The 26038-nt window shown below is 62.2% G+C and overlaps 1 protein-coding gene across 2 annotated transcripts in view; it reads right to left on the bottom strand.

Moving 5' to 3' along the window:
• The window catches only part of FRMD5 (FERM domain containing 5), a 92940-nt gene extending 67192 nt beyond the window's left edge, over positions 1-25748 (bottom strand). For both annotated transcript variants that reach the window (XM_075431350.1, XM_075431351.1), the window contains exon 1: positions 25552-25748. In XM_075431350.1, coding sequence (XP_075287465.1) covers positions 25552-25653 — 102 coding nt within the window. In that variant the 5' untranslated portion in view covers positions 25654-25748. The remainder of the gene's footprint in view (positions 1-25551) is intronic.
• Between the last annotated feature and the right edge of the window lie 290 nt (positions 25749-26038).

Genomic DNA, 26038 nt, shown 5'->3' with positions numbered 1-26038 from the left:
AGGGCACGCGCGCTGCGTCCTCCGTCATCTGCCGGCAGCAAAGCCACGGCTCAGCGGGCTCGCCCGGCGCTCCCCGCTCGGCAAACACCGGCTGCGGCCCCGCGGGACCTCCGAGACGTGTCAGCACCGCGACGGGTCAGCTGCCGGACCTCACCGCCTCGGACCTGCCCTTACAAACACCCTGCCCTTCCCCGCCCTCGCTGAGCAACCCTTCGGCCCCTTTTCCCCGCAGCCGCCCCGCTTCGTCCCGCTCCCTGCAACCGCGCTTCGGTCCCGCTCCTCACAGCCCCCCACCCTGCACCGGGTCCGGGGCATCTCAGGTTTTCCTCTTGCTGGGGTTTCGGCCACCCCTGTCCCTGCGTTGTGCTCAGCTCCCCCTTTTTTATCGGGGAGCAGGAAAGGCAAGAAGCCAAGCAGAGTTTACCAAAGGCCGGCGTAGCACGCCTGGCTCGCGCCGGGCTGGTTACGTCCTGCACATCACTGACCTTCAAAAACCCTCACGGACGTCTCAAATTGTGCCAGCCCCCTGCCCGACCAGGCAACGCAACCGTATCTCACTCAGCTACGCAGGGGGGGTCTGGTTGGAGACTCCACGTCTGCAGCTGCAGGAGCTGATGTTTGCACTGCGAAAACTAAACCATGCTGCAAGAGGAACCGCTCCTCCGGGCTCAGCGCGCGGCGAAGGCGGCTTCGCTCACGTCTGGAAGCGGGTGCTGGCTGCGCTCAGCATCTCCCAGGGGCTGAGAGGCCACGCGAGCTCCGGGGCACCGGTGCCGAGCCGAGATCCCACCGAGCACCCACTCCGACCCAGCGAGCTCCCAGCTCCCATCTCCCCTTCCCAAGCGGAACAGGGATGTCTGCACCAGGGATGCTCCCTGGGCTTGGTCTGAACGCACCAGGGACCGACCCCCGGGGCAGAAGCAGGCTTTCTGCAGGACCCCGTCCCCAGGCTACAAACCAGTGTGCAGTGACCCCCGCTCCAGGCACTGGAGACCCCCGGGGACCGGGGCCCTGGCAGGATGCGTGCCCCACGCTTGCCCTGAGCAGGGACCGGGCCACCCGTCAGCGGCTGAGCACCCTGCGTGGCCGCACCGCAAACGGCCCCGAATAAAAAGCTTTCCCCAAAATACAAAGTGCTGCGCAACGGCTTTCCAGAGCCGTCAGCTCGTACGTTATTCGCTCCGTTAGGTCCTCACTCTGCAGAAACAGACGGGTAAACAGCACGAGGAGCACCACCCTGTCACTGCGCTGCTGAAAGACGAAGGCGTCCGCAGGGTCAGCGCTGACGGTGTCGGAAACCCGCAGGGGAGGGCGAGCAGGGCAGGCTTCGCCTGGCAGCTACGGAATTGCGATCCCCCGGCAGTCACGGCAGCGCCTTCCGCTCCAAGCAAGCCTTGCAGCAGCGTGCCCTGGCTGCCAAGAAAGCCAATGGGATCCTGGGGTGCATCAAGAAGAGTGTGGCCAGCAGGACGAGGGAGGTTCTCCTTCCCCTCTACACTGCCCTGGTGAGGCCTCATCTGGAGTACTGTGTCCAGTGCTGGGCTCCCCAGTTCAAGAAAGATGAGGAGCTACTGGAGAGACCCCAGCGGAGGGCTACGAGGATGGTGAGGGGACTGGAACATCTCCCCTATGAGGAGAGGTTGAGGGAACTGGGCTTGTTCAGCCTGAAGAAGAGAAGGCTGCAAGGGGACCTTAGAAATGCTTACAAATATCTGCAGGGTGGGTGTCAGGAGGATGGGGCCAAGCTCTTTTCAGTGGTGCCCAGTGACAGGACAAGGGGCAACGGGCACAAACTGAGGCACAGGAAGTTCCGTCTGAACATGAGGAAGAACTTCTTCCCTCTGAGGGTGACGGAGCCCTGGCCCAGGCTGCCCAGGGAGGCTGTGGAGTCTCCTTCTCTGGAGATATTCAAGACCCGCCTGGACAAGGTCCTGTGCGGCCTGCTGTAGGTGACCCTGCTTCGGCAGGGGGGTTGGACTAGATGACCCACAGAGGTCCCTTTCAGCCCCTACTATTCTGTGATTCTGTGATTCTGTGATTCTTGGTATCAGGCCCGACGCAGCAACACCTTTCCAAACCACTCGCTGTCTCCAAACCCACCGCGCCCCATCTGTCACCGAGACAAAGCTCCGGGAGTTTAGCAAAGGAAACAGCGGCTCCGGACTGTCAGGGATTTAATTCCAAGCCTCTGTGAAGATGCACAACACCCAAACCGTCTTCAGAAACAGCCCCAGCTTCTAGCAGGGTGCCAGGGCAGACTCCTTCAGCACGCCCAGGGCACCCCGGCTTCATGGACCCAAGACCCGTCCTCGGCAGCATCCCCCGGTGCACACCCAGACTGGAAATGCAAACAGCAGGCAGTGGGGGACGGGGGAACCCACCAAGGAAAGCCGCAGTCCTGCCCCTCCCAGTGCTCCCAGCTCAGCGCAGGCGAAGGGCAGACTGGGAGCAGCCTGGCCGTGCCTGGCATCGCCCACGCGACCTGGGGAGCAGCCTGGGACGAGCGGGGCTTCGGAGGGCAGCTGGTCGTGGGACACGGTGTCTTCGTAACGAACATCAACATTCTCCCCACCTTCTCCCAGCCCAGCCCGTGGGTCAGTAGCTGCCAACGGGCGTCCTGCCGCCAGCGTGGTGCCCAGCCAAGAGCCCTCCAACTGGTCCTCGAAGCTTGGACCACAACGCGCGCGCCAACCCACGCTGACGGCGAGCGCTCGGCGGTGCAGCCGCCCACCCTACGTGACACGGCTCTCAGAGAAACGGGCTGCCAGACACCCAGAGACTCTGCCCATCTCCAGTTTGCTCCCTCCAGGCAGAGGCTCGAGGGTTTTACTACAAAATGACATTGGAAGTGCAGAAAAAAGAAAAAAGATAATAAAATGCATCATCTTCTCCACTCGCAGCTGCTTTGCAACACCCAGCTTGGTTCTGCAACATCACACAAATCACATTTGAGTCACCACCGGCACGGAACTGCGAGGGCCTGCCCACCTCCGGCAGCTCTGCGGCTCCGCTTCGCGACCCTCCCGCTACCGGCGGCATTTTCCACTCAAACCGCCCGACAACGTCGCAGCGTCCGCCCCGGCCACGCAGAGCCCGTGCCCAGCCCGGGAACACGTCCCAGCGGAGCTGCTCCCTGCGCGGATGGAGCGGAGGAGAGAGGAGCATCAGCTCCAGGTCCTTGCCGCAGGGGCTGGCACAGACCCGGAGCCAAGGATGGGGGCACAGGGGGGCTCGAGGGCTTCGTTCCCGGGGAGCACCCGCAGCACGGGAGGGCCCTGCGCCAGCCCAGCGCCGGGGCACAGCACCCACAGCCCCTGGGGACCTCTCCGGTCCCAGCAGCGCTCAGCACACCAAACACCGGAGCAAAATGCCTGGGGCTTGGCATCACGAATGCCAGCAGAATGCGGGCTCCCGGCGCGGGACGGCCGGGCGATGGAGGGCTCCCGGCACGGGACGGCCGGGCGATGGAGGGCTCCCGGTGCAGGACGGCCGGGCGATGGAGGGCTCCCGGTGCGGGATGGCCGGGCGATGGAGGGCTCCCGGTGCGGGACGGCCGGGCGATGGAGGGCTCCCGGTGCGGGACGGCCAGGCGATGAAGGGCTCCCGGTGCGGGACAGTCGGCTGATGGAGGGCTCCCAGTGCGGGACGGCCGGGCGATGGAGGACTCCCGGCAGAGGGGCAGGAAGAAATCTGCTGGCAGCTCCCCCGGCCCCAGCCCCGTGCTGGGACACCGAGCCCTGGAGCATCACCCGCAGCCCTGGCCCGGCACCTTTGCACCACACAGAAATGGGCAGGGTGTGCTTTTCGGGTCTGGTCTACATCAAAACAGTAATGAAGGAAGAAAACTGCTCGGTATGAAGAGCTTCCCTGCATCCTCCAGCAGACATGTTCATTAGTATTAATTACAGCAAACGTCCTGCACCAGCCAAGGGGATGAAACACAGCGTTAAGCAATTAAAAGATAAAGATTTCACGCTTTGGACTGTAACCCTGCGCTCCAGAACACGTATACGCCACCGCCACGTCCCTCTAACAGCGAGGACTCCGAGCTTTGTTAACCTAATCCTCTGCTTCTGTTGACGCCGCGCTGTAGCTGCTATCTGCCAGCAGCAGATCGCTCCGGCTTTATCAAAGCGACGATGTTTTTATTGCCAAGGAGCTGCTCTAATTGCACGCAGGCACCACGGCCGCTGCTCTCCCACCCACAGCAGCTCATCCCCCGCGCGGTGCCTTCCCTTCAGGGGCGGCAGCACCCCGTCCCCCCGCTCCGGGGCACCCGCAGACCGAGCCGGGCAAGGCGTCCGGCCACCTCCCAGCCTCCCACCCACACGGTCTCCTCCAACACCGCCCGCCGTCGCGGTGCTCTGCTCGGCCGTGCCGGCGGTCAGTCCGTCCCACAGCAGCCGTCACTGCGCCGGACGCAGCGGGAGCCGCTGCAGAGGGCGGCGAGGGAAGGGCTGGGATCCTTCCCCGCTCCGCAGGGATGGCGTAAGCAGCCGGCTTTGGTCCTCGTGCCGCGCAGCCGGCGAAGGCACGTCACGCGAAGCACGCTCGATCCTCTCCGACAGCTTCTTCCTGAAGAACAACGGCCGCGACGTGGCTGTTAAGCCTGACTTCTAACAAGGGCCTTTATTTTAAAGAAGGTTGTGCAAAATCATACGCAACGCTGACAGCCCAGGACTTCAAAACCCCACGGCTCGTGTTGCCCGGGGCGGAAGCACGCGCGGCGCAGGAGGTGCCATGCGGGAGACGCGAAATCGCCCTCCTCGCCGCTTCCCTGCTGCCTGACGGAAGCTGCAACCCGCAGCCGCCGGCCCCGCCGACGCCGGCAGGTCGATACCAGCACCTTACTGACTACAGCCGTGCTTGGAAAAAGCAGAAATACGAGGAAACCCTCCATAAAACCTGAGTTTCGGCGTTACAAGCTCTTCCCCGCGTAGCAAGGCGGTCGCGTACGCGGGGCGGCTGCAGAAACGCGACGCTGGAGAGGTTCTGTGGTGGCATCGCCGCGCGGCAGCGAACGGCAGGCGCGCCGACGGGGCTGTAACCGGGGAAATCGCTGGGGACGGCGATAAGGAAACGGCACCGGGTTACACAGGATTGGGAAACGCAGCGCACTGCGAGCCCAGCACCTCCGCCTCGCAGAAGGCAAATTGACTCAGACAAAAATGTTCTAACTGGTTTATATTCTTAATAGTTATCAAATTAGCTACAGAGGCGTGACAGCGGTAGATGTAATTTACCCACTTCACACAAGCACTGGATACTCTGCAACGCAGTAAATTGATTTACCCAGCTGGGAGGCAAAGCAGTACTAGGAGAGAGCATTTACTGACCCAGGGACAGCAACGCGTGTGCGGGGGCAAGGTGGGTCCGTCCGCTGCCTGCAGGCTCCGGCAGCCCCCCCGGCACCGGGAGCCGATGGCCGGGAGGGTCCGGAGGATGCACGGGGTGAGCGGTGGCTTTTGGGGCAGCCTCTGGTAGTGCAAAGCTTGGTAGAGCAGGTGGCACGTCGTTCTTGCTCTATTTATATCATAATTCCTGTGAAGACAACCCCTCGCTGCGGAAACGCACTTGTAAATCGTGGTTTGAAGAAATTAAATCCATTACAACATTCTTTGCTAGATGGGAAGCTGACTCCTGCCCAATGACGTTGACCTCTCAGGTGCTCTCGCTCACCAGCACAGCCGCGACGCGACGGCTTGTTCCCGGCTCTGCCGGAAGAGCAGCCCAGGCTGGGGTGGTGCGTGACGGAGCCCGTCCCTCCCCAGCACCCGTGGGGACAAACTGAGGCACAGGAAGTTCCGTCTGAACATGAGGAAGAACTTCTTCCCTCTGAGGGTGACGGAGCCCTGGCCCAGGCTGCTCAGGGAGGCTGTGGAGTCTCCTTCTCTGGAGATATTCAAGACCCGCCTGGACAAGGTCCTGTGCAGCCGGCTGTAGGTGACCCTGCTTCGGCAGGGGGGTTGGACTAGATGACCCACAGAGGGCCCTTCCAACGCCTACTATTCTGTGATTCTGTGACAGCAGGGAAGGGCCAACGTGCCACCACCTTCCAACCCCCCCCAGACCCTTCACCCCTGCCGCGGGACGTCTGCCCTGTAATGGAGCGCCGAGTCCCTTCGCCTTCTTGAACACCCTCCCCTTGTCAGCCGAACGCAGTCTGTCTCCAGCTCTTCCCCACCAGAAGGTAATTACCTTCAGAGCTCGTTACGACTACAGGATGTGCAATTACTGCCTGGAAATAACGCGCTATTTTCAGCCATCAGAGCAAGCAGTGGCAGATTGACAAGAATCCTCCCCCCAGCAGTAAGGCAGCCGGCTGGTTCCAGTGGGCTCCTCTTCTCTGGAGATATTCAAGACCCGCCTGGACAAGGTCCTGTGCAGCCTGCTCTGGGTGACCCTGCTTCGGCAGGGGGGTTGGACTAGATGACCCACAGAGGTCCCTTCCAACCCCTACTATTCTGTGATTCTGTGATTCTGTGATTCTTGGCTGGAAAGCCACCTCCCGTCCCCTCGGGGCAGGTGGGCACCGCTGGCAGAGTGGCACAGGGTCCACCGCCGCCGACCGACCCTCGTGCAGCCCGCCCCGCTCCCTGGGCCGGGGACCCACGGCTCTGCCACGACTTCACGGGTGGATTGGCCACGGCAACCCCTTCGTGGTCCCAGGGCCACCGCAGCCGGGGTCACATCTCCCTCCCAGGGCTGGCACGGAGCCACGCGTCCCCTGTCCGCAGTGCCAGCGCTCTGGGGTCGCTCCTCCCATCGGAGCAACCCTGCGTGGACCCATGCAGGGATCCTGGGTGTCCTCAGGATCTGGGGAGGGAAACGGTCCCATCCTGCCTTCCCAGCAGCCACCAAAACACAGGGACAAACGGCCACGTGTCCACGGAGGTGAGGACGGGGGACGACCCCAGGAACACAGTCTGGTGCCCAAGAAAAGCAAAATGCCCCACCGGACATTTAAAGCGACAAATGTCCCCAAGATGCTGCTCAGGCGTCTGGGACTGCCCCCGGCGTCTGACGGGACCCTTCTGAATATCCTGCTGCTATCGACGCCGTCCCGATGACAAACGCCACGGTGCCATCCTTCGCCGGCCTGGGGACACGCACACGAGCTGAACCCGCCGGCAGCGGCGGTGGCCGCCCCGCTGAGGAGCCCGACGGGGCAGACGAGGCTGCCCGAGAACGGGCCGTGGCCATGAGCTTCCCCAGAAAGCGGCAGCCCCACCGCCCCATTCCCAGGGAGACCATCACGAGCACAAAAACCTCTCGCTGCGTCCCCAGCCCCGGCTCACGACAGCCCGCGGTCACCACGGACAACTGCAGGCAGGCAGAAATATTTCTGGGTCAGGAGAAAGCCCGGGGGGTTAAACGCTTGGCGATTTCAGCTTCTAAGGGAAAAAAAAGGTAAAAGAAAGAGCTGATGCACACGCAAGTAACGGTGTCCCGGGCTGGAAACAGCCAACCTCCCCAGCCCCTGCCAAGAATTCCCCGTTCTCCTCCCCAGGCCATGGGAACGGGCAGCGGTCTCAGGCCATCATCCTTCCCGCGGCTCCGAGCGGAGCGGTATTTACCCACCCGCAGCCCCCGCAGCTCCCCGCAGAGCACCGAGGCTTTCGCCGCACGGGCAGAGCTCAGAGCGGTGGCACCCCCGCTCCCCAGCCTCGGTGGGCAGCAGGCAGGCGGCACGGGGTGACGCGTCCCTCGGAGGCAAACCGATGCCACGGACGCAGCCGGACGGCTTCCCGGGACGTCACCCCAGGATGCGGGATCAATCCCAGCTGCGGCAGCCCCAGCAGCCGCCACCACCCAGCCCGTGTCCTCCTGTCCCTCACGGGTCCTCTGCCCACCACAGAGCCTCGCAGGAGCTCCCTAAACACGAGCCTCGACGGGGACCGCAGCTCTGCCACGTGCGCCGGCCACCCTGTCCCTCCCGCCGGCCGACGCGCCCTCGGGAGAGCTTTCGCCCCGCGCAGCGTTGCCCTTCGCCCCCCGCCCAAGACCAAAGCTGCTCGGCCGGGAGCAGCTCCAGGCGCGACGGAGGGGGCCGAAGCGAGGAGAGCGGTGGATGAGAGACGGTGCCGAGGAGAAGGGAGGATGCTGGAGTTTCTCTGATGGAATCTGGCGTAAGAGGGTTTTCTCTGGGCTATCCTTAAAAAAAAAATTGTTGTACCATCAGAGAAAAAAATCCAGAAAGTTTTCAAATAACGAAACGCACCCAGAATCACAGAATCACAGAATAGTAGGGGTTGGAAGGGACCTCTGTGGGTCATCTAGTCCAACCCTCCTGCCGAAGCAGGGTCACCCAGAGCAGGCTGCACAGGATCTTGTCCAGGCGGGTCTTGAATATCTCCAGAGAAGGAGACTCCACAGCCTCCCTGGGCAGCCTGGGCCAGTGCTCCGTCACCCTCAGAGGGAAGAAGTTCCTCCTCATGTTCAGACGGAACTTCCTGTGCCTCAGTTTGTGCCCATTGCCCCTTGTCCTGTCGCTGGGCACCACTGGAAAGAGCTTGGCCCCATCCTCCTGACCCCCACCCTGCAGATATTTGTAGGCATTTCTAAGGTCCCCTCGCAGCCTTCTCTTCTTCAGGCTGAACAAGCCCAGCTCCCTCAACCTCTCCTCGTAGGGGAGATGCTCCAGTCCCCTCACCATCCTTGTAGCCCTCCGCTGGACTCTCTCCAGTAGCTCCTCATCTTTCTTGAACTGGGGAGCCCAGAACTGGACAAACCCAGAACCCCTGTGCCAGGGCAGAGAGGACGGAGGCACCAACGCTTCCAGCTCTGCTGATTTGTTTCTTCTCCCGCACAACGATCTCAGCCCGACCTCCGAGGAACCAGCACTCAGTGGGCCCTCGGGGACCGCGCGCGGGCGCTGGTGCCGTCCCCCTCCGCGCGCCCGCACTGCCCCAGGGGACCCCGCAGCCCGCGGGACGCCCAGCCCGTCCCATCCAACCCGCACCCCATCTCCCGGCCCTCGGCAGCCATCCCCACCCCGGGAGGAGGAGGAGGAGGAGGAGGAGGAGGCTGCTCTCTCAGCTGCACAGACACGACTGGAAGCCAGCGAGGGAGGATGGAGGGTTGGATGGATGGAGGAAGGGAGGATGGAGGGAGGATGGAGGGAGGATGGAGGGAGGATGGAGGGAGGATGGAGGGAGGAAGGCTGCCTTGCAGCTCTGCAGACAAATCGTCCAGCCGAGGAGACGATCCGTCCCGTTTAGCTGGGTTTTGACAGCTTCAAAGGAACCCAAAACCCTCCCCGCTGTGCCGAGGGCTGCGCAGCTTCCCCAAGCACGGCTGCCGCGACGTGACAGCCCCGCGGCCCCGCCGCGGTGACAGGTCCTGTGGCACCCCGGGGCCGGGGAAGGCTGCGAACGACGGGGTGACTTCGAGCCAGCGATGAAACATCAGAGACGCCTTCTTCTTCTCCGCAGGCTGCTCGGCTTCCCCGCGGCGACGGCGAGCCGGGGGGTGGCTGGGCGTGCGAGGAGGGGACGAGCCCCGCAGCCGAAACAGCGCCGGCACGCATCCTGCACCCCAACCCCATCCCTGCACCAGCGGCCAACTCCGCCAGCACCAGGCAAAGCCCCCCCACACCACGAAGGGCTCTCTAGGAACAGACTTACGACTCCTTTCTAAATCTTGGCTGTAGAAACCTCCCGCGACGCACGGCCACCCGCAGCTACCCCCGCCGGCCCTACCGCGATGCTCTCCGGAGTCTCTCCGTGAGCAACGACAGATACGGGAGCAGCGCAGGATGATGCGCTGAAAATGTGTACGGATTACAAGGCCATAAATATTTTAAGGGCTTGAGTGAATCTGTTGCTAACCCTGTACCAAGCTCCACCGGCCCCCTCAGCCCTTCCCTCGGCAGCGGATGCAATCCAGGCAAAAGCATCGTATTTCACAGAATCACAGAATCACAGAATAGTAGGGGCTGGAAGGGACCTCTGTGGGTCATCTAGTCCAACCCCCCTGCCGAAGCAGGGTCACCTACAGCAGGCTGCACAGGACCTTGTCCAGGCGGGTCTTGAATATCTCCAGAGAAGGAGACTCCACAGCCTCCCTGGGCAGCCTGGGCCAGGGCTCCGTCACCCTCAGAGGGAAGAAGTTCTTCCTCGGGTTCAGACGGAACTTCCTGCGCCCCAGTTTGTGCCCATTGCCCCTTGTCCTGTCACTGGGCACCACTGAAAAGAGCTTGGCCCCATCCTCCTGACCCCCACCCTGCAGATATTTGTAGGCATTTATAAGGTCCCCTCGCAGCCTTCTCTTCTTCAGGCTGAACAAGCCCAGTTCCCTCAACCTCTCCTCGTAGGGGAGATGCCCCAGTCCCCTCACCATCCTTATAGCCCTCCGCTGGACTCTCTCCAGTAGCTCCTCATCTTTCTTGAACTGGGGAGCCCAGCACTGGACACAGTACTCCAGATGAGGCCTCACCAGGGCAGTGTAGAGGGGAAGGAGAACCTCCCTCGTCCTACTGGCCACACTCTTCTTGATGCACCCCAGGATCCCATTGGCCTTCTTGGCACCCAGGGCACGCTGCTGGCTCATGGTTAACCTGTCGTCCACCAGCACACCCAGGTCCCTCTCCGCAGAGCTGCTCTCCAGCAGGTCCACCCCAAGCCTGTACTGGTGCATGAGGTTGTTCCTCCCCAGGTGCAGGACCCTGCACTTGCCCTTGTTGAACCTCATCAGGTTCCTCTCTGCCCAGCTTTCCAGCCTATCCAGGTCACGCTGAATGGCAGCACAGCCTTCTGGTGTATCTACCACACCTCCCAGTTTGGTGTCATCAGCAAACTTGCTGAGGGTACATTCTAAATCTTCATCCAGGTCGTTGATGAAGAAGTTAAACAAGACTGGGCCCAGTACTGACCCCTGGGGGACACCACTTGTCACCAGCCTCCAACTAGACTCAGCGCCGCTGATGACAACCCTCTGAGTTCTGCCGTTCAGCCAGTTCTCTATCCACTTCACCGACCACTCATCCAGCCCACACTTCCTCAGCTTCCCTAGGAGGATATCATTTCTGCCCCGGTGCTACCACCGTGTCTAACTGACACTCTAAATAATAGCCAGAATAATTGCAGCACTTACAGAGGAATCAAGTGCATTCAGAACAGCCTCTCTTGGCTTCTGTGGTTCATCAGATGACTTTATTTTCCCAAACACACCTAAAAGACAGCACGCCATGAGCACTCACCCTCTTCGTATGTGTGTGCTATTTCACGCCAGCTCGCTCACTCGGAAGAACACAACAGCAGCACGGCACCGCGCTCCCTTTGCCACGGAGAAACCGCCGGGAGAGGGAACCGCACCGTGCCCTCGGTGACAGCGGGATGCCAGCGCTGCCAGCGCGCGGCACAGGGAGCACCAGCACGAGCGTGCCCGGGAAGCTGCCGCAGATCCGCAACGACCCCAGCGTCCGCAGGCAAGGTGGGGGCCATCGGGGAGCCCCGGGAGCTGGGCTCATCGGGGACAACTTGGGTTGATTCTGGCCAACGTTGAAGAGAAACTCACCCCTCTGGAGCGGGCACACTGGAGCATCCAAAAGGCACAGGGTCTGCAAACCCCGTACTCCAGCGAGCTCAGAGCATCGGTTGCTGTGCCCCCCCCCGGCTTGGGTCCCGCAGAGGTGGGAGCTTGCGCCCAGCCCGCTGCCAGGCAAAGGAACGCGCGGCCACCCGCCCCTGCCCAGCAGCTCCTACCTGGCTACGGTCAGAGGGACACCCGGTTCTGCCAGCGACAGGACAAGGGGCAACGGGCACAAAGTGAAGCAGAGGAAGCTCCAGCTGAACCCGAGGAAGAACTTCTTCCCTCTGAGGGTGACGGAGCCCTGGAACAGGCTGCCCAGGGAGGCTGTGGAATCTCCTTCTCTGGAGATATTCCAGCCCCGCCTGGCCACGGTGCTGTGCAGCCTGCTCTGGGTGACCCTGCTTGGGCAGGGGGTTGGGCTGGGTGACCCACAGAGGTCCCTGCCAACCCCCACCATGCTGTGGGTCTGTGACTCTCAGCAGGCTCCCCAGGCCCTGCAGAAACATCGCACGCGGCAGCACACGGACAGTGCCCACCGTGCTCTGCGCCCGCCACCCGCCCGCCAGCCCAGGTTACAGCTCCGTGCCCAGTTACTCCAAAAGTCAGGGCCAAGGGGCTTATTTATTCACCTCCTCCCACGACTGCTTTTGCCGGCTTCCTTCGCTGCCGCAACACAAGCCGGGTCCCTCCCCACTCGCTGCTCGCCCGCCGCGGCTCTGAGTGTGGCCGTCGCCGGGACGCCATGCCGGGATGCTCGCCCGGCACACGGCCACCAGCACCGCTCCCGCTGCTCCCCGAGACGCGTCCCGCAAGGGACCAGGGTCGAACGCACCTCGCTGTGCCCCTCGGGGTGGTTTTTACCTCTGGCACCCAACGCCCTTTCCGCCGTGGGTCTGTGCCTTTCCGCGAGCGGAGCCGCGGCCCCAGGCGCAGCACCGGCACCGGCATCGCAGCCGGCAGCGCCGCGGCGGGTTGCAGTCCCCGAGAGGGTCTGCTGGCAGCGTTTTATAAACCCAGCCACAAAAGGACACGGAAGTTTCCAGCAACAAATAATTTACAGAACGGTTTATCTGTGGCACTGGTTAATCTGACTGCGTTAATTACAGAAAGGCCATTTTGGCACAACTTCTTCGCCGGCACGGACCCGAGGAGCCGCGTGGAGGAGTCCCCACAGCCCAGCAGCTGGGACATGGCTGGATCCCAACTCCCACCAGTGTGTTACGGCTCCCGGTTATCACTTCCAGGGGCCGGACGTGGAGCTCCAGCACGATGTCCCCGAGCAGCAGTGGGGACCAGGGCGTCTCCCGGGCGATGGTGGTGTCCCCTGCTCCTCCGTTCTCTTCTCTCTCTTCCCCTCTCTCGTTCCTCTGCTCTCTTCCCCTCTACACTGCCCTGGTGAGGCCCCATCTGGAGTACTGTGTCCAGTTCTGGGCTCCCCAGTTCAAGAAAGATGCAGAGCTACTGGAGAGAGTCCAGCGGAGGGCTACGAGGATGGTGAGGGGACTGGAGCATCTCCCCTACGAGGAGAGGTTGAGGGAGCTGGGCTTGTTCAGCCTGGAGAAGAGAAGGCTGAGAGTGGACCTTAGAAATGCCTCTAAATATCTGCAGGGTGGGGGTCAGGAGGACGGGGCCAGACTCTTTCCAGTGGTGCCCAGCAACAGGACAAGGGGCAACGGGCACAAACTGAAGCAGAGGAAGCTCCAGCTGAACCCGAGGAAGAACTTCTTCCCTCTGAGGGTGACGGAGCCCTGGCCCAGGCTGCCCAGGGAGGCTGTGGAGTCTCCTTCTCTGGAGATATTCCAGCCCCGCCTGGCCGCGGTGCTGTGCCCCCTGCTCTGGGTGATCCTGCTTGGGCAGGGGGTTGGGCTGGGTGACCCACAGAGGTCCCTTCCAACCCCTACTATTCTGTGATTCTGTGATTCTGTTCCCATGGCAATCCCTGGCCCCGCCAGCTGCTCCCCGCAGCGACTTTTCCTCTCTCTCCACAGAGATCGTGGAACAAAGCAGAATGAAACAATCAGGCGGTGTCTGGGGGGTCAACGTGCAGTCACTCCTCTCAGGCTGATCCTCTCAGGCTGATTTACGGTTTCCCAAGGCCCACGCAGAGGCCAACGCTGAAGCCATTCTGGGCTGCTTTTGACTCTTCTCCCCGTCTCATGGAGACTGCACAGGGTGTAAAACTGCAGCCCAGCTCCGCTCGCCTCCTGACCCTCGCATTTACCCCACCGGCACCGCGACCACGGAGCCAGTGCCAACCCCTCCGCCAAGCCCCCGCGGCCGGCCCCGAGGCCATGCCAGATGAGCTGGTGGAGCAAGGAGAGGGGATGGCAAACCTCGTGCTAGCAGGGCTGGTTAAAAGCACAGCCCGTCATCCCAGTTAAGGTCCAGCGCTGGTGCGGGCTCAGCGAGGGAAACACCAACACCCCTGCACTCGGGGAAGCCTTTTGGCCGCTGCAGCTGAGCGCGGGGAAGGGCAGCCCATTTTCCAGACGTGGGCTACAACACGTTCATATCCATCCTGGGAACCTGAGCTGTGACTCAGAATTTCAGTCCAGGAGAGCTCGGTGAGCTGGAGAAGTCACGGCGGGAGGAGGGTGGCCTGGCAGCAGCAGCTGTCCCCGTGAGGCACCTAAAATCTGCCCCAGCCTCGGGCAACCACCTAACCTGCCGGCGAGACGAAGGCCATCGCAGGGGGCTGCAGAAGACCAGGGCCACCAGCTCCCACCCAGCAGCCTCCCGGCTTTCCCACACGCCCTCCCCACTGAAGCCCCCGCCGGGGGCTGGTCCCCGCTGCCAGCTCCCAGCGCCGGCTCTGCCGGGACGCGGGAGCCCCCGGCCGCTGCGGGGAGCTGGCCCCAGGCGCCCGTCCCCGCTCGGGGCACGGTGCCTTCCCGCTCCCCAGGGCTCCAAAGGCTCCGTAGGACATCAGACCACAGCAGGTCAGACTCAGAGCACGCGTCTCCTCCCCGTTTACTTCCAGAGGGTGAGCGGAGAGCCGGAGGGATTTGAAAATTGCCATCCTGAGTGCGCGAGGTTCCATCGCTTACGCTCTCCGTTACTAACGCAAAACCCGCACCCGCTCCCTCTCCGCCCGGCGCTGCAGGAGCCGCAATGGAGCTGCAGCTCGGCCGCGATAAGCTCCCGGGGGACGAGTCCTGCCCGGGATGGAGCCGTCCCTCCGCTCGTCCCTGCGCCGTCACCGACGCCAGCGGCGCATGGCCACTGCGGTCCCCTTCGCAGTCATCCCTCACGGGGGTCCCGCTCGCCGCGGCTGGGGTTTGTGCTGCTCTGTGCCCCGGAACGGCTCCCCTCCTCCTCCGAAACACCGCCGTTAGGCTTCGGGCTCCGAACTTCTGGGGTTCTGCGGGTCTCGGGTTGGCCACGGAGGAGGAGCGGTGACCGCAGCACCAGCGCTCGCTGCTCAGCCCCGGGCTGCCCGTCCCGGGGTCCCGCATCCTGCCAAGGGTGAATGAGGAAGAACTTCTTCCCTCTGAGGGTGACGGAGCCCTGGCCCAGGCTGCCCAGGGAGGCTGTGGAGTCTCCTTCTCTGGAGATATTCCAGACCTGTCTGGACAAGGTCCTCTACGACCTACTGTAGGTGACCCTGCTTTGGCAGGAGGGTTGGACTAGATGACCCACAGAGGTCCCTTCCAACCCCGACCATTCTGTGATTCTGTGGCCGGGGGGCAGCCAGTGGGCACGGCAGGAGCCGAGGGTTTCACCTCCTCGCCTGGTGGGGACACGAAGGGTCGGGACATGCCCTGCACTGGGACAAGCCAAAAGCTCCGCTGCGGGCTGCTCTGCTTTTCCTTTGCTTGCAACCCGGCAGCGCAAAGCAACACCAACGCTGCGCGGTGAAACCATCCTCACGGCGAAGGAAACATCAGAGAATCACAGAACCATGGACTGGTTTGGGTGGGAAGGGACCTGCAGAGGCCATCTAACCAGACATTCTGCAGGGAGCAGGGACATCCACAACCTCCCTGCGCAGCCTGGGCCAGGGCTCCGTCACCCTCAGAGGGAAGAAGTTCTTCCTCATCTTCAGCTGGAGCTTCCTCTGCTTCAGTTTGTGCCCGTTGCCCCTTGTCCTGGCGCTGGGCACCACTGGAAAGAGTCTGGCCCCGTCCTCCTGACCCCCACCCTGCAGATATTTAGAGGCATTTCGAAGGTCCCCTCTCAGCCTTCTCTTCTCCAGGCTGAACAAGCCCAGCTCCCTCAGCCTCTCCTCGTAGCAGAGATGCTCCAGTCCCCTCCTCATCCTCGCAGCCCTAAGGGAGGGCTGGGGAATCCACCCCTGTGGTTTTGGGGGGTTTATACCAACGCCCAAACAAGAACGATGCAAAACTGTGAACACACGGGTAACAGAATCGTAGAATCACAGAATCATGAAGGTTGGAAAAGACCTCTAAGCTCATCAAGCCCAACCATCACCCCAACACCCCCACGCCTGCTAAACCATGTCCACAAGTGCCACATCCACACGGTGTTTGAACCCCTAATACAGTCAAGTGGAAGCAAGGAAGGACGGTGGCAATACGGACATGGACCAGAAGACAGAATATTCCCTTCTGGATCAGGAGAACTTTCTTATTGAGGAACAGCCCAGGAACACCCAGAGTCAGGCAGGAGCGCGGTCCGAGGGAGCTGCCATCAGCGGGGGCCCGACAGTCCCACTGCAAGGGCAGGAGCCGAGGCTCGGCTCAGAGGCAGCCCCCACGGCGCGGGGGTCCCAGGGGTCCCTCTGTAGATGGAGGGGATGGCCCAGCACGGCGGGTGACGCTCCCCAGCACCCACCACCCGCTACCACCCTGACCCTCATCCCCTGCCCCATCCCACCCCACCCCATCCCTCTCCACCGCTGCTGCCCTCACGTTTTCTCTTCTCCAGCAGCCCCGGGGTTTTCAGCTCCCGAAGTCGCTCCGTCCTCGTTGTGCGTCCCCTTTGGAAGGCCACGCTTGTTGGCAAGCCAGAAATATCAGTCAGCATGCTGTATAGCACCAGGCTAATGAGGACTGAATCGATTCAGGAGAAGTACCTGCTCAGCATGTTTCTTATCTATTTTTCAAACATAACTATACTGGATTCTGGCTTTTTTTTTTTCAGTTTCAGCATACAGTCAGTTCCGTGAGTTCAGCACACAGATAACATATAGTTACAATCGCTATAAACTACCCAATCCATATATTCCCAAAGTCTCTCTCTGGCTCCAGAACGGCTTAATCAATTTTTGTAATTTTTGTATTAAAGAAAAATTTCCTATTGGCAGCTAGATGGATATTTCCTTCGGGATCCCAGCTCATGTGCCAAGCTAAAAGCCAATACGGTCTGAGACAGCCCTGCTATAAACCCCTGAAAAATAGAAAAAACTCCCCGATATGGCAGATATGCCACTATCATTAAAGCCTTTGGTAACAGACGCCACGCAGCCAAAATATCCTATTTCCAGCTGCAGCATTGATCAAATTTTTGACATCCAACCCGAGCTGGTGAGGTCCCTGTGGCCTCTTTCCTCACCTTCGCCGCTGGACGACGGGAGCACCCCCTGCACGCCCAGGCGTTCTGCGGGCTGCGCCCTTGGCTGCGGAGCGGCAGCTTCCACCTACGCTGACGTTCCAGCAGCCTTCCCGGTCAGGAGCAAAGGCTGGGCAGTTTGGGAGAACAGACCCCGCAGTGTCCATCCGGAGAACTGGGCCCACCCACTGACAGGAGGACAACGCTGATGCTCAGAGCAGCCAGAAGACCCCGTGGCTTGAAATACGGCTCTGCCCGGCAAGCTGATTATGTAAAAATGGCACCATCTTGCTCCGTAGCGCAGCTCCTGATGTCTATCTGGAGAGACAGCTGCTGATTTTATTGAGAAAAATAAGATTTTGCTGTATTTTACCCCTGCTGTCCCCTACAGATAACAAGCTAGAGGAAGCATTCTGTGCGTGCCCAGAATAAACTGCGTTCCTCAAGAAATTTCCGCTGCAGAGCCACTTTGGCAAGTGAAGACAGCGGTTGCCAGCGAAGGTAATCTACCCAGACGGTGATTGCCAAAGGGTAATTAAGGGCAAGGTACGGTCTGCATCTTTACAGTGACCATGCCGGGGGAACGCAGTGCCCAGCTGCTCTCCAGGACCACGCTAGCGCGGTGCACGGGCAGCTGCAAAAATTCTATTTTCACCTAGAAAAAAGAGCCATTCTCCACCGGGAGCCTGAAGCACAGCTCCCACGGCTTCCCTCTGCACTGGCCTTTTCAGAAGGAAACCAGGCTCCAAGAAGGAGGCATTTTCTGCAGATATTCAGCTCGGATTCGGCCATAACTAAACAACAGTCACGACCTTCTCCTTCCCCTCTGCTCTGCCCTGGGGAGGCCCCATCTGCAGTGCTGGATCCAGTGCTGGGCTCCCCAGTTCAAGAAAGATGAGGAGCTGCTGGAAGGAGTCCAGCACAGGGCTACGAGGATGAGGAGGGGACTGGAGCATCTCTCCTCCGAGGAGAGGCTGAGGGAGCTGGGCTTGTTCAGCCTGGAGAAGAGAAGGCTGCGAGGGGACCTTCGAAATGCCTCTAAATATCTGCAGGGTGGGGGTCAGGAGGATGGGGCCAGACTCTTTCCAGTGGTGCCCAGCGACAGGACAAGGGGCAACGGGCACAAACTGAAGCAGAGGAAGCTCCAGCTGAACCCGAGGAAGAACTTCTTCCCTCTGAGGATGATGGAGCCCTGGCCCAGGCTGCCCAGGGAGGCTGTGGAGTCTCCTTCTCTGGAGATATTCCAGCCCCGCCTGGCCGCGGTGCTGTGCAGCCTGCTCTGGGTGACCCTGCTTGGGCAGGGGGTTGGGCTGGGTGACCCCAGAGGGCCCTGCCAACCCTGCCATGCTGGATCCTGTGACCACCTCTGTGCCGCACGCAGGAGAACTGCCCGGCCAGCCCCAAATCCCATGGGTTGCTTCAGCAGCGACCACATCTCCACACATCCCACCCAGCAAACTCCTGGAGAACCGGACCGTCGCAGCATCTGTGGCACAGTGCGGCGGGACAGAATGACGGCCCGCGGCTGTCACGCACAAGCCCACCTCCCCGGGGGACAAGGCTATGGTGACTTCAGACCTCACCACCCTTCCTCTCGGTTCCCAACGCTACTGAATGCAAGAGGCAGCAGTTACTCTTCTGCCTAGAGATGGAAACACCATGATGGATATTCCATAGGCACCTTCAGCTGCGAGCGCTCCTTGTGTCAATGTCCCAACATAATAAAATAAAAGACAGACTGGTTTGAACAGGAAGACAGGCTTCTTTCTGTCTAAACACAGGTGACCATCTAAACCCCGATTTCAACATCATCACTTGCACGTGCAGGGAATTCTGCCTTCTTCAGACCTTTCTGAAGACTTCTGCCACATCTGCTGCGTGCCGGGTGCTCAGAGCAGAGCACCCTTCGCTGTGCCCCGGCCCCCAGCAGCAGTTTGCTCTGCAGCCCTGGGTAGGTCTGGAGCTGGTTACCCAGCTCCGTAAGGAACGTCGTGAAAGCAGCCTGCACCAGCAGTTAGGGCTGGTTAAGGTGCTGCTGTGCTTGGGTGAAAGCTCCAAAAACCACTCGAAGTATCAATTCCTTTCTGCCGTGACCGAAGACGGTGGCTTGCCTTCCTCCCGGGCTCCGGCAGCGGCGGGCAGAGCCCCGCTGACACGCGAGGAGCAGAAGCAGAAACACCTCCCAGGGTGAGGAAGGTGCCACATAAATCTGAGTCGATTTTAGAAAGGCACCAAGAGCCACCACAGCCATCGCCTGCTGGGAAGGCAAGGGGGGAATCCACAAGAGGTGGATGGAGAAACAACTGAGTCCTGAAGCTTCTCAGAGGCTGAGAGGAACAAAAAATGAAAATCAGTAACCACGAAGCCCGCCGCAAGCAGGGGCTCAGCCCCGTCCTTCCAAACCACCCCGCGCCCCGGCAGGAGACACTTGGACGCGCGCACGTTGGCCGCGGCGTCGCGGCACCCACCGGAGCCACGCAGCAGCCGCCGCCCCTGCAGACGCTCGCCGTGGAGTCATCAGCCTCGCAGGCAATTCCAGATCATCAATATGAAATTGCTCTCATACTGCTGCGATAATTTACTCTGGAAAGATCTCAAAGAAAAGAATTTGACCTGAAACCTTCCTATTTGCAGAAGCAACTCCAAAGCCTCCCGTAACCAAACGGTAATTGGGTTTTTTGACCACAAACAAGTGGCTGATGACAGCAGCGCCGTTCCGTTCGCTCCGCGGCGGCTGCCCCCTGTGCTAACGAGGTGTTGTCTGCGCTTGGCAAAACTGATAGCAAATAAAACCCAGCACCACTCCTCGCATGGCAAATCCCTGCTTGCTCCCCAGGCTCCCCCAGTAGCGCGCTGTCCTCTCCGACCAGCGATGGCCCCTCCTCGCCGCTCGGAAAGCGGGAGCGCGGCGATCTTGGCGGGTTTGCTCTACACCGCGACCCCTCCTCGGAGAGGCAGCGAGGCAGAGGGCGAGGGACCGCTCCCCTCTCGGTGGGAACACACGCGTGCGTGCGCTGCTCCGCGTGCCGGGTCGGGGTTCCCATCGGTCCTGCACAAACTGTGCTCGCCACGGGGCGCGTGACACCCCGACGAGTCCCCCCGAAGGCTGAAGTGTCGAGCAGTAACATCTGCAGATTCAGAGAACGAGAACTATGGGGAGCGGCTGGGGGAGCTGGGGCTGCTCAGGCTGGAGAAGAGGAGGCTGAGGGGAGACCTTCTCGCTCTCTGCAGCTCCCTGACAGGAGGGGGCAGGGAGGGGGGGTTGGGCTCTGCTCCCCAGGAACCAGCGACAGGACGAGAGGCGATGGCCTCAAGCTGCGTCAGGGGAGGTTCAGGTTGGAGATTGGGAAAAATGTCTTTCCTGCAAGAGTGGTCAGGGGTTGGGACAGGCTGCCCAGGGCGGTGGGGGAGTCCCCATCCCTGGAGGGGTTCAAACACCGCGTGGACGTGGCACTTTGGGATATTATTTAGACCTCTGAGATCATCAAGTCCAGCCATCACCCCAACACCCCCACGCCTGCTAAACCATGTCCCCAAGTGCCACATCCACACGGTGTCTGAACCCCTCCAGGGATGGGGACTCCCCCACTGCCCTGGGCAGCCTGGGCCAACGCCTGACCCCCGCCTTGCACGGGGCAAACCCCAGCATCGTGCAAGTTTCCGTGGAAGGAGACGGCTTTGCTTGGACGCGGCCACGGACGTTGTTCCCACGTACACGGTCCCTCTGAGCTCCCGAAGAGTGACTCAAAAATTAAAAATGAGTGGGCGGCTCAAGGCACTTTTAGCGCTCCCCAGACACCTCAGAAAAAGCCTCGTGCTGTGCGTTACCCGATTCTTACACGACAGAAGGAGAAAATTCCTCCTCTCACGCTGCTGCCGTACACGGCTTTCCGCAGCGGCGTTACCGTGTGCGGGTGTGTGCCCGCCTCTGTCTCCGGCATCTCACACGGGAAAGGGATCGGCAAAGCGGCTCTCCCAGGAAACCGGCTCCCAGGAGGGGAACGGCCAGGAATTCCGCAGCAGGTAGCGTTGTGAAACGGGTCCGAAAAGCGAACACAGAACAGGCATTTCAGCTGTGCAGAAATCGCAACACCAGAAATATTTTCAACGGGTCTCCATAACAACTTGTGCTTCTGCCCGCCATCAAAATGCGAGTAAATATGCCGCTGTTTTTTCCGTGGACATTCAGGGGATGTTTTCCTCAGCTGCCTTTTGTATCCTTTGTATTTAAAATTATATACTTGGAAATTAATTTAAAAGGGAAAAGGAGACGAAACCCAAGCAACTCTCAGCTTGGAGGGTCACTTTGTCTCCAAACTCACCGTGCCTTTCGGGCGGTTTTCCTGCGAGCCCGCGACCCGCACGTCTGCCGACGCCGGCGCGGGGATGCGGGATGCTGCCCCAACCCGAGCGTCAGCCGAGCCAGAGCGATAGGTTGCTGTTGCTGCTGCAAACACATTTCCAACGCCATAAACAAACACGTTCCTCTGCACAGGGTCAACAGCAAACCCGTCGAAGAAACCGGTCGGCGCTGCTGTCACCGCCCCTGGGACCCCCGGGCTGGGCAGGGTGGGATCCCGCACCGCCGCAGCCCCGAGGCTTCGCCCGGGGACTTCTCGAGGGCCGAGACGTCTCCTCGCTGCCGCCAACGCGCCGGCAGTGCCACAGGGGCTCTGCGGGAGCCTCGCCGGTGCCGGACCGCGAGACCGGGGGATGCTCGCAGAGCCCGACCCACCGCACGGACCCACAGCCTTGGCCCCAAAATCCGCCTCGCCCCACGCCCCTGGCAGCGGGTCCGGCATCAGGACACCGGGCTCCGGCTGCGGAAGAGCAGGGAGGGCTCCGGGAGCCGACAGGAACCTCTGGGCACGAAGCCCCGTGGTTCCCGGCGCAGAACCCATCACCCCTGCTCAGGTCTGCGGAGACGAGACCGCACCCCGCACGCAGCGCGCTGCCGGCAGAAGCAGCTGGAAACTCCCCGAGGGTAAAAAGATAACGAACAAATCACCTGCAGAGCAGCCAGCGCTGCAAAACCCCGAGGTTCCCCTTTGTGCTGCCCACCTGTTATTAATGATCCTGTCGGGTCTGCTAACGAACTCTGCGCTTCATCTGGGAAACGTGGGGCTTGTCCAAGAGCAGAGGCGAGAGCTCGTTTTCATCTGTTTCCAGTCTTCTGCAAGAAAGTTCTTACACCCCGAATCCAAGCAACCCTATTTTTATATTTATTTTCTCACGTCTCCAGGCTCTCACAGTACCACCGAGGTTTGAAACAAAACACCACTGTCTTTTCAGGAAAACGCCTGACGCGTCGAGCAGCGGCAAACCACGGATTATTTGAAGCCTCTCCCACCCCCACTGACACCAGCGTGAAGGATTTCAAACACGTCCTCGGTCGCAGCGAAACCGCGGCCACGAGCGTCGCCTCGTTTGTTCAACGCTTGCTTTGTTCCCACAACCGCTGCAAGGCTCCCTCGCCGGCCAACCGCGCCGCGCTCGCAGACACCGAGCCCAGGGTGGCAAACACAAATCAGAGAGGCCGCTAGACCAGAGCCTTGCCACGGGGATGGAGACGACGCCGTCGGGAAGGGCTGCCTTCTCCACCAGCCCAGCCGCTCCCCGGGGACGCGTCTCGGGGCAGGGTTGAGCAGGGTCCCCAGCACCCACGGCCAGCACCGCGCCAAGGGACAGAGCGCTCACGGGCGCTGCCGCCTTCCCGCATCTGACCGTCCCCACGCGGCAAACCACCGCCTCTGCGGCTTTTACAGGTGCCTCTGTGGTGTGTGATATTAGTAAACCTAATGTATACTTACAAATATCTTCGGGGACCTAATATCTACTTACAAATATCTGCAGGGTGGGGGTCAGGAGGATGGGGCCAGACTCTGTTCAGTGGTGCCCAGCGACAGGACAAGGGGCAATGGGCACAAACTGGAGCAGAGGAAGCTCCAGCTGAACCCGAGGAAGAACTTCTTCCCTCTGAGGGTGACGGAGCCCTGGCCCAGGCTGCCCAGGGAGGCTGTGGAGTCTCCTTCTCTGGAGATATTCCAGCCCCGCCTGGCCGCGGTGCTGTGTAGCCTGCTCTGGGTGACCCTGCTTGGGCAGGGGGTTGGGTGGGGGGTCCCCAGAGGTCCCTGCCAACCCCTGCCATGCTGTGGGTCTGTGATAAACCACCAGTTCTTCGGAGTCAAGCAAGCCCGACGTCTTCACGTCCAGACAGCTGCTGGGAGCCCCCACGTCCCGGCCAGCGGCGCGACCCGCAGCCCTGCTCGCCGGCAGACACAGACCGGCCCCTGCCCAAAAGGGCAAACCGCTGGGATTTACGAACACCCCCCAAGAAAAAACCGTTCACGGGGGTGCAGACCCACCTGCCCCAACCCACTGCCCCCGCTCCCTCTGCCTGCAGCAGCTCTGCCCCCTAACACCGTCCGAGCCCCCCGACGCCGGGGGACCCAGGGCCGAGCCCCCTCAGCCCCTCCGCCTGCTCCGATGGGCTGCTGGGGAGCGAAAATCAGGGCAAGGGAGAGGAAGGATTCACCCAAACTCTGACAACGAACCGCTCGTTCAGCACGGGGACATTGCCAAAGCAAACTGCCGACAACCAAATAAAAAAGGGTTTATTTAGAGACGGAACACCCAGTACCGCCCAGCAGTGCCGGACCCCCACTCACGCCTTTCTCCAGCCAAAGGGGGATTTTGTCGACAGCTTTAACCAGTGCCGTTAGCTGAAAGGGCCAGAAAACCTCTCCAAACCAGCTCTGCCTCCGGGTGCTTCCTTCTCTTCCCCCGCGACGGAGAAGCGGGACGAGGCCGTCGGACGGGCGCGAGCGGCACAGGCCCGCGGGCACAGCCCCCAAAGCGCGCGTGACAAGCTTCCAGCGGGCAGCTCCGCTCCCCAGACCTGCGCCGTGATGAACAGCGCGGCGTACGGAAACGGTGACGCCCGCTTGGGCCAGTTTCTCCGTATTTAAGTAAAAAAAAAAGAAATATACGTATTAGAAACGGCAGGCGCGGACGCGGCCTGGGCAAGGAAACGCTACGGATCTCGGCAAGACGCGAAATATCTGCGCTCGTGAGGGAACGACCTTCAAAACTCATTCACCGCTCCCCATCCGCACGGCGACGGCGAGGCATTGCCCACTCCACTCTGCACGCTTTAATTTTGCGTGGAGTGTAAACGCTGGGCTTCCAGGGCAGCGCGAAGGCAGCAGAAAACAAATACTCAGGTGGGGTAACCTTGGTGGTGGGGGGAACACGAGCTCATTCTCCGGTCATGCACACTAAATAGCAGGATTCACTATTTACTGTGCTGAACACAAAATCAGCCACTAAAATATGTGATCGAGCAGCATTTTATATTTAAAAAAAAAAAAATAGACACGCAGAACGACACCACCTTGTTAAACTGTCTTAAGGACAGAAAATCCAGATTTTTCCTAACGGCACTGCCCGCACTTTCTCTCCCGAACGACAGCTTTCCATTTAAATTCTATTAAAAACCACCTCCGAGAGGCGAATTAGTTTTGCCCACGCACAACCCGCCGGGCCGCCGTGCGGGCTGTGTGCGGGGTCACCGCCGCCGGCCCGGCCGGGGAGCGAGGGAGGACGCCGGGCTCTGCCTGCCCCCGCCCGGCTTTGCCGCACAGACCCCGCGTTCGTCCCTCGGTTCGGACCCCCCGGGGAAACCGGCTGGCGACCCCCGCAGCGTCCCCCCCGCAGCGTCCCCCCCGCAGCAGTCCCCCCCCCGGCGGTGCCGCCGCTCGGGGCTGCGGGACGCGGGTAGCCGGGGGGCCCCGGGGGGGGGGACCCGCCGCCCCCGGCTCTGCCCCGGGGCTGCAGGCGGCCGGGACCGGCGGCACGGCCCGGGGGAGGGGCAGCGAGCGGGCTCCCCCGCAGCGGGGGTGGCACCGGGGGGGTTGGGGGGTCCTCCCAGCCCCCCCAGCCCCCCGGGTCCCGTCACCCAACGAGTCGCAGCGCGGGCGCGGAGTGGGCTCTGCCGCTTGGCAGGGTCGCAGCCGCGGAGCGATGGCCCCCGGGGGGGGGGGGACACGGCCCCGGCCCCGCTCCCAGCCCCGGTGCCCCGGTCCCGGCCGGCGCTCGGGGAGCGGCAGCTGCGCGCCCCGGCCCCCCCGCTCCGAGCCGTTACCGCTCATTAGGGCAGAGCTAATGAGGGGGGGCAGCCCGGGGGGGGGGTTTCCACTGCCCAGCAGCAGCCCCGCTGCTCGACCTCGCACCGCAGCCCGCGATGCGCGGAGGCTCCGCGGGGCCGAAGCCCCCCCCGGCCCCGCTCCCCCCCCCGCGCCGGAATTAGAGGGGGGGGGGGGTTGCCGTCTCCCGCAGCGGCCTCCCGGGGGTCGGGGGGGGGGGGGGGTTCGCCTTTGTTCGCGGCGGCAGGGCAGGACCGACCCCCCCCCCCCCCCCCCCCCGCCGCCCCGCTCCCTTTGCCCGCCGGCCGCGGGCCCCCCCCCCGCGCCCCCCGCCCGGGCCCCCCCGCGCCCCCGCCCCGCTGACCTGGATGCTGCAGGTGTACTCGCTGTCGTCCAGCAGCCGCACGGTGCAGCTGCACTCGCGGTCCAGGCTCCTGCTGCTCCCGCTCACCCACCTGCTCAGCATCTTCCCGGCCGGGCCGCCGCTCACATCCCCGCGGTGCGGGGCGGTGCGGTGCCGTGCCGTGCCCCACCCCCCCCCCCGCCCGGCCCTGCCCGCGGAGCGGAGCGCAGTGCCCGAGCCGCGGCGCGGAGCGGGCGGGGTGGAGGCGGCAGGCGGGCGGGGTGGGGGGTAAGGGGGGGGGGGGCTCCCGGCGCCGGTTGCGGGGCCAATCTCGGCGCGGCGGCGGTGACGGGCTCCGCCGCAAACCAATGCGGCAGGGGCGGCGCGGATTCCCCCGCCCCCCGCCGGGCAGCCCCGCGCGGGAGGGGGTAACGCGGGGTGCGGGGGGGCGAGGGGGGGTGCGAGGGGGGGGTCACACCGGGGTCCCCCCCGCCGGGCTGTGTCCTCC

Source organism: Opisthocomus hoazin, chromosome 10 (assembly GCF_030867145.1).
Source record: "Opisthocomus hoazin isolate bOpiHoa1 chromosome 10, bOpiHoa1.hap1, whole genome shotgun sequence".
In the NCBI taxonomy this organism is placed as follows: Eukaryota; Metazoa; Chordata; class Aves; order Opisthocomiformes; family Opisthocomidae; genus Opisthocomus; species Opisthocomus hoazin.
This window is presented reverse-complemented; position numbering and strand designations above follow the sequence as displayed.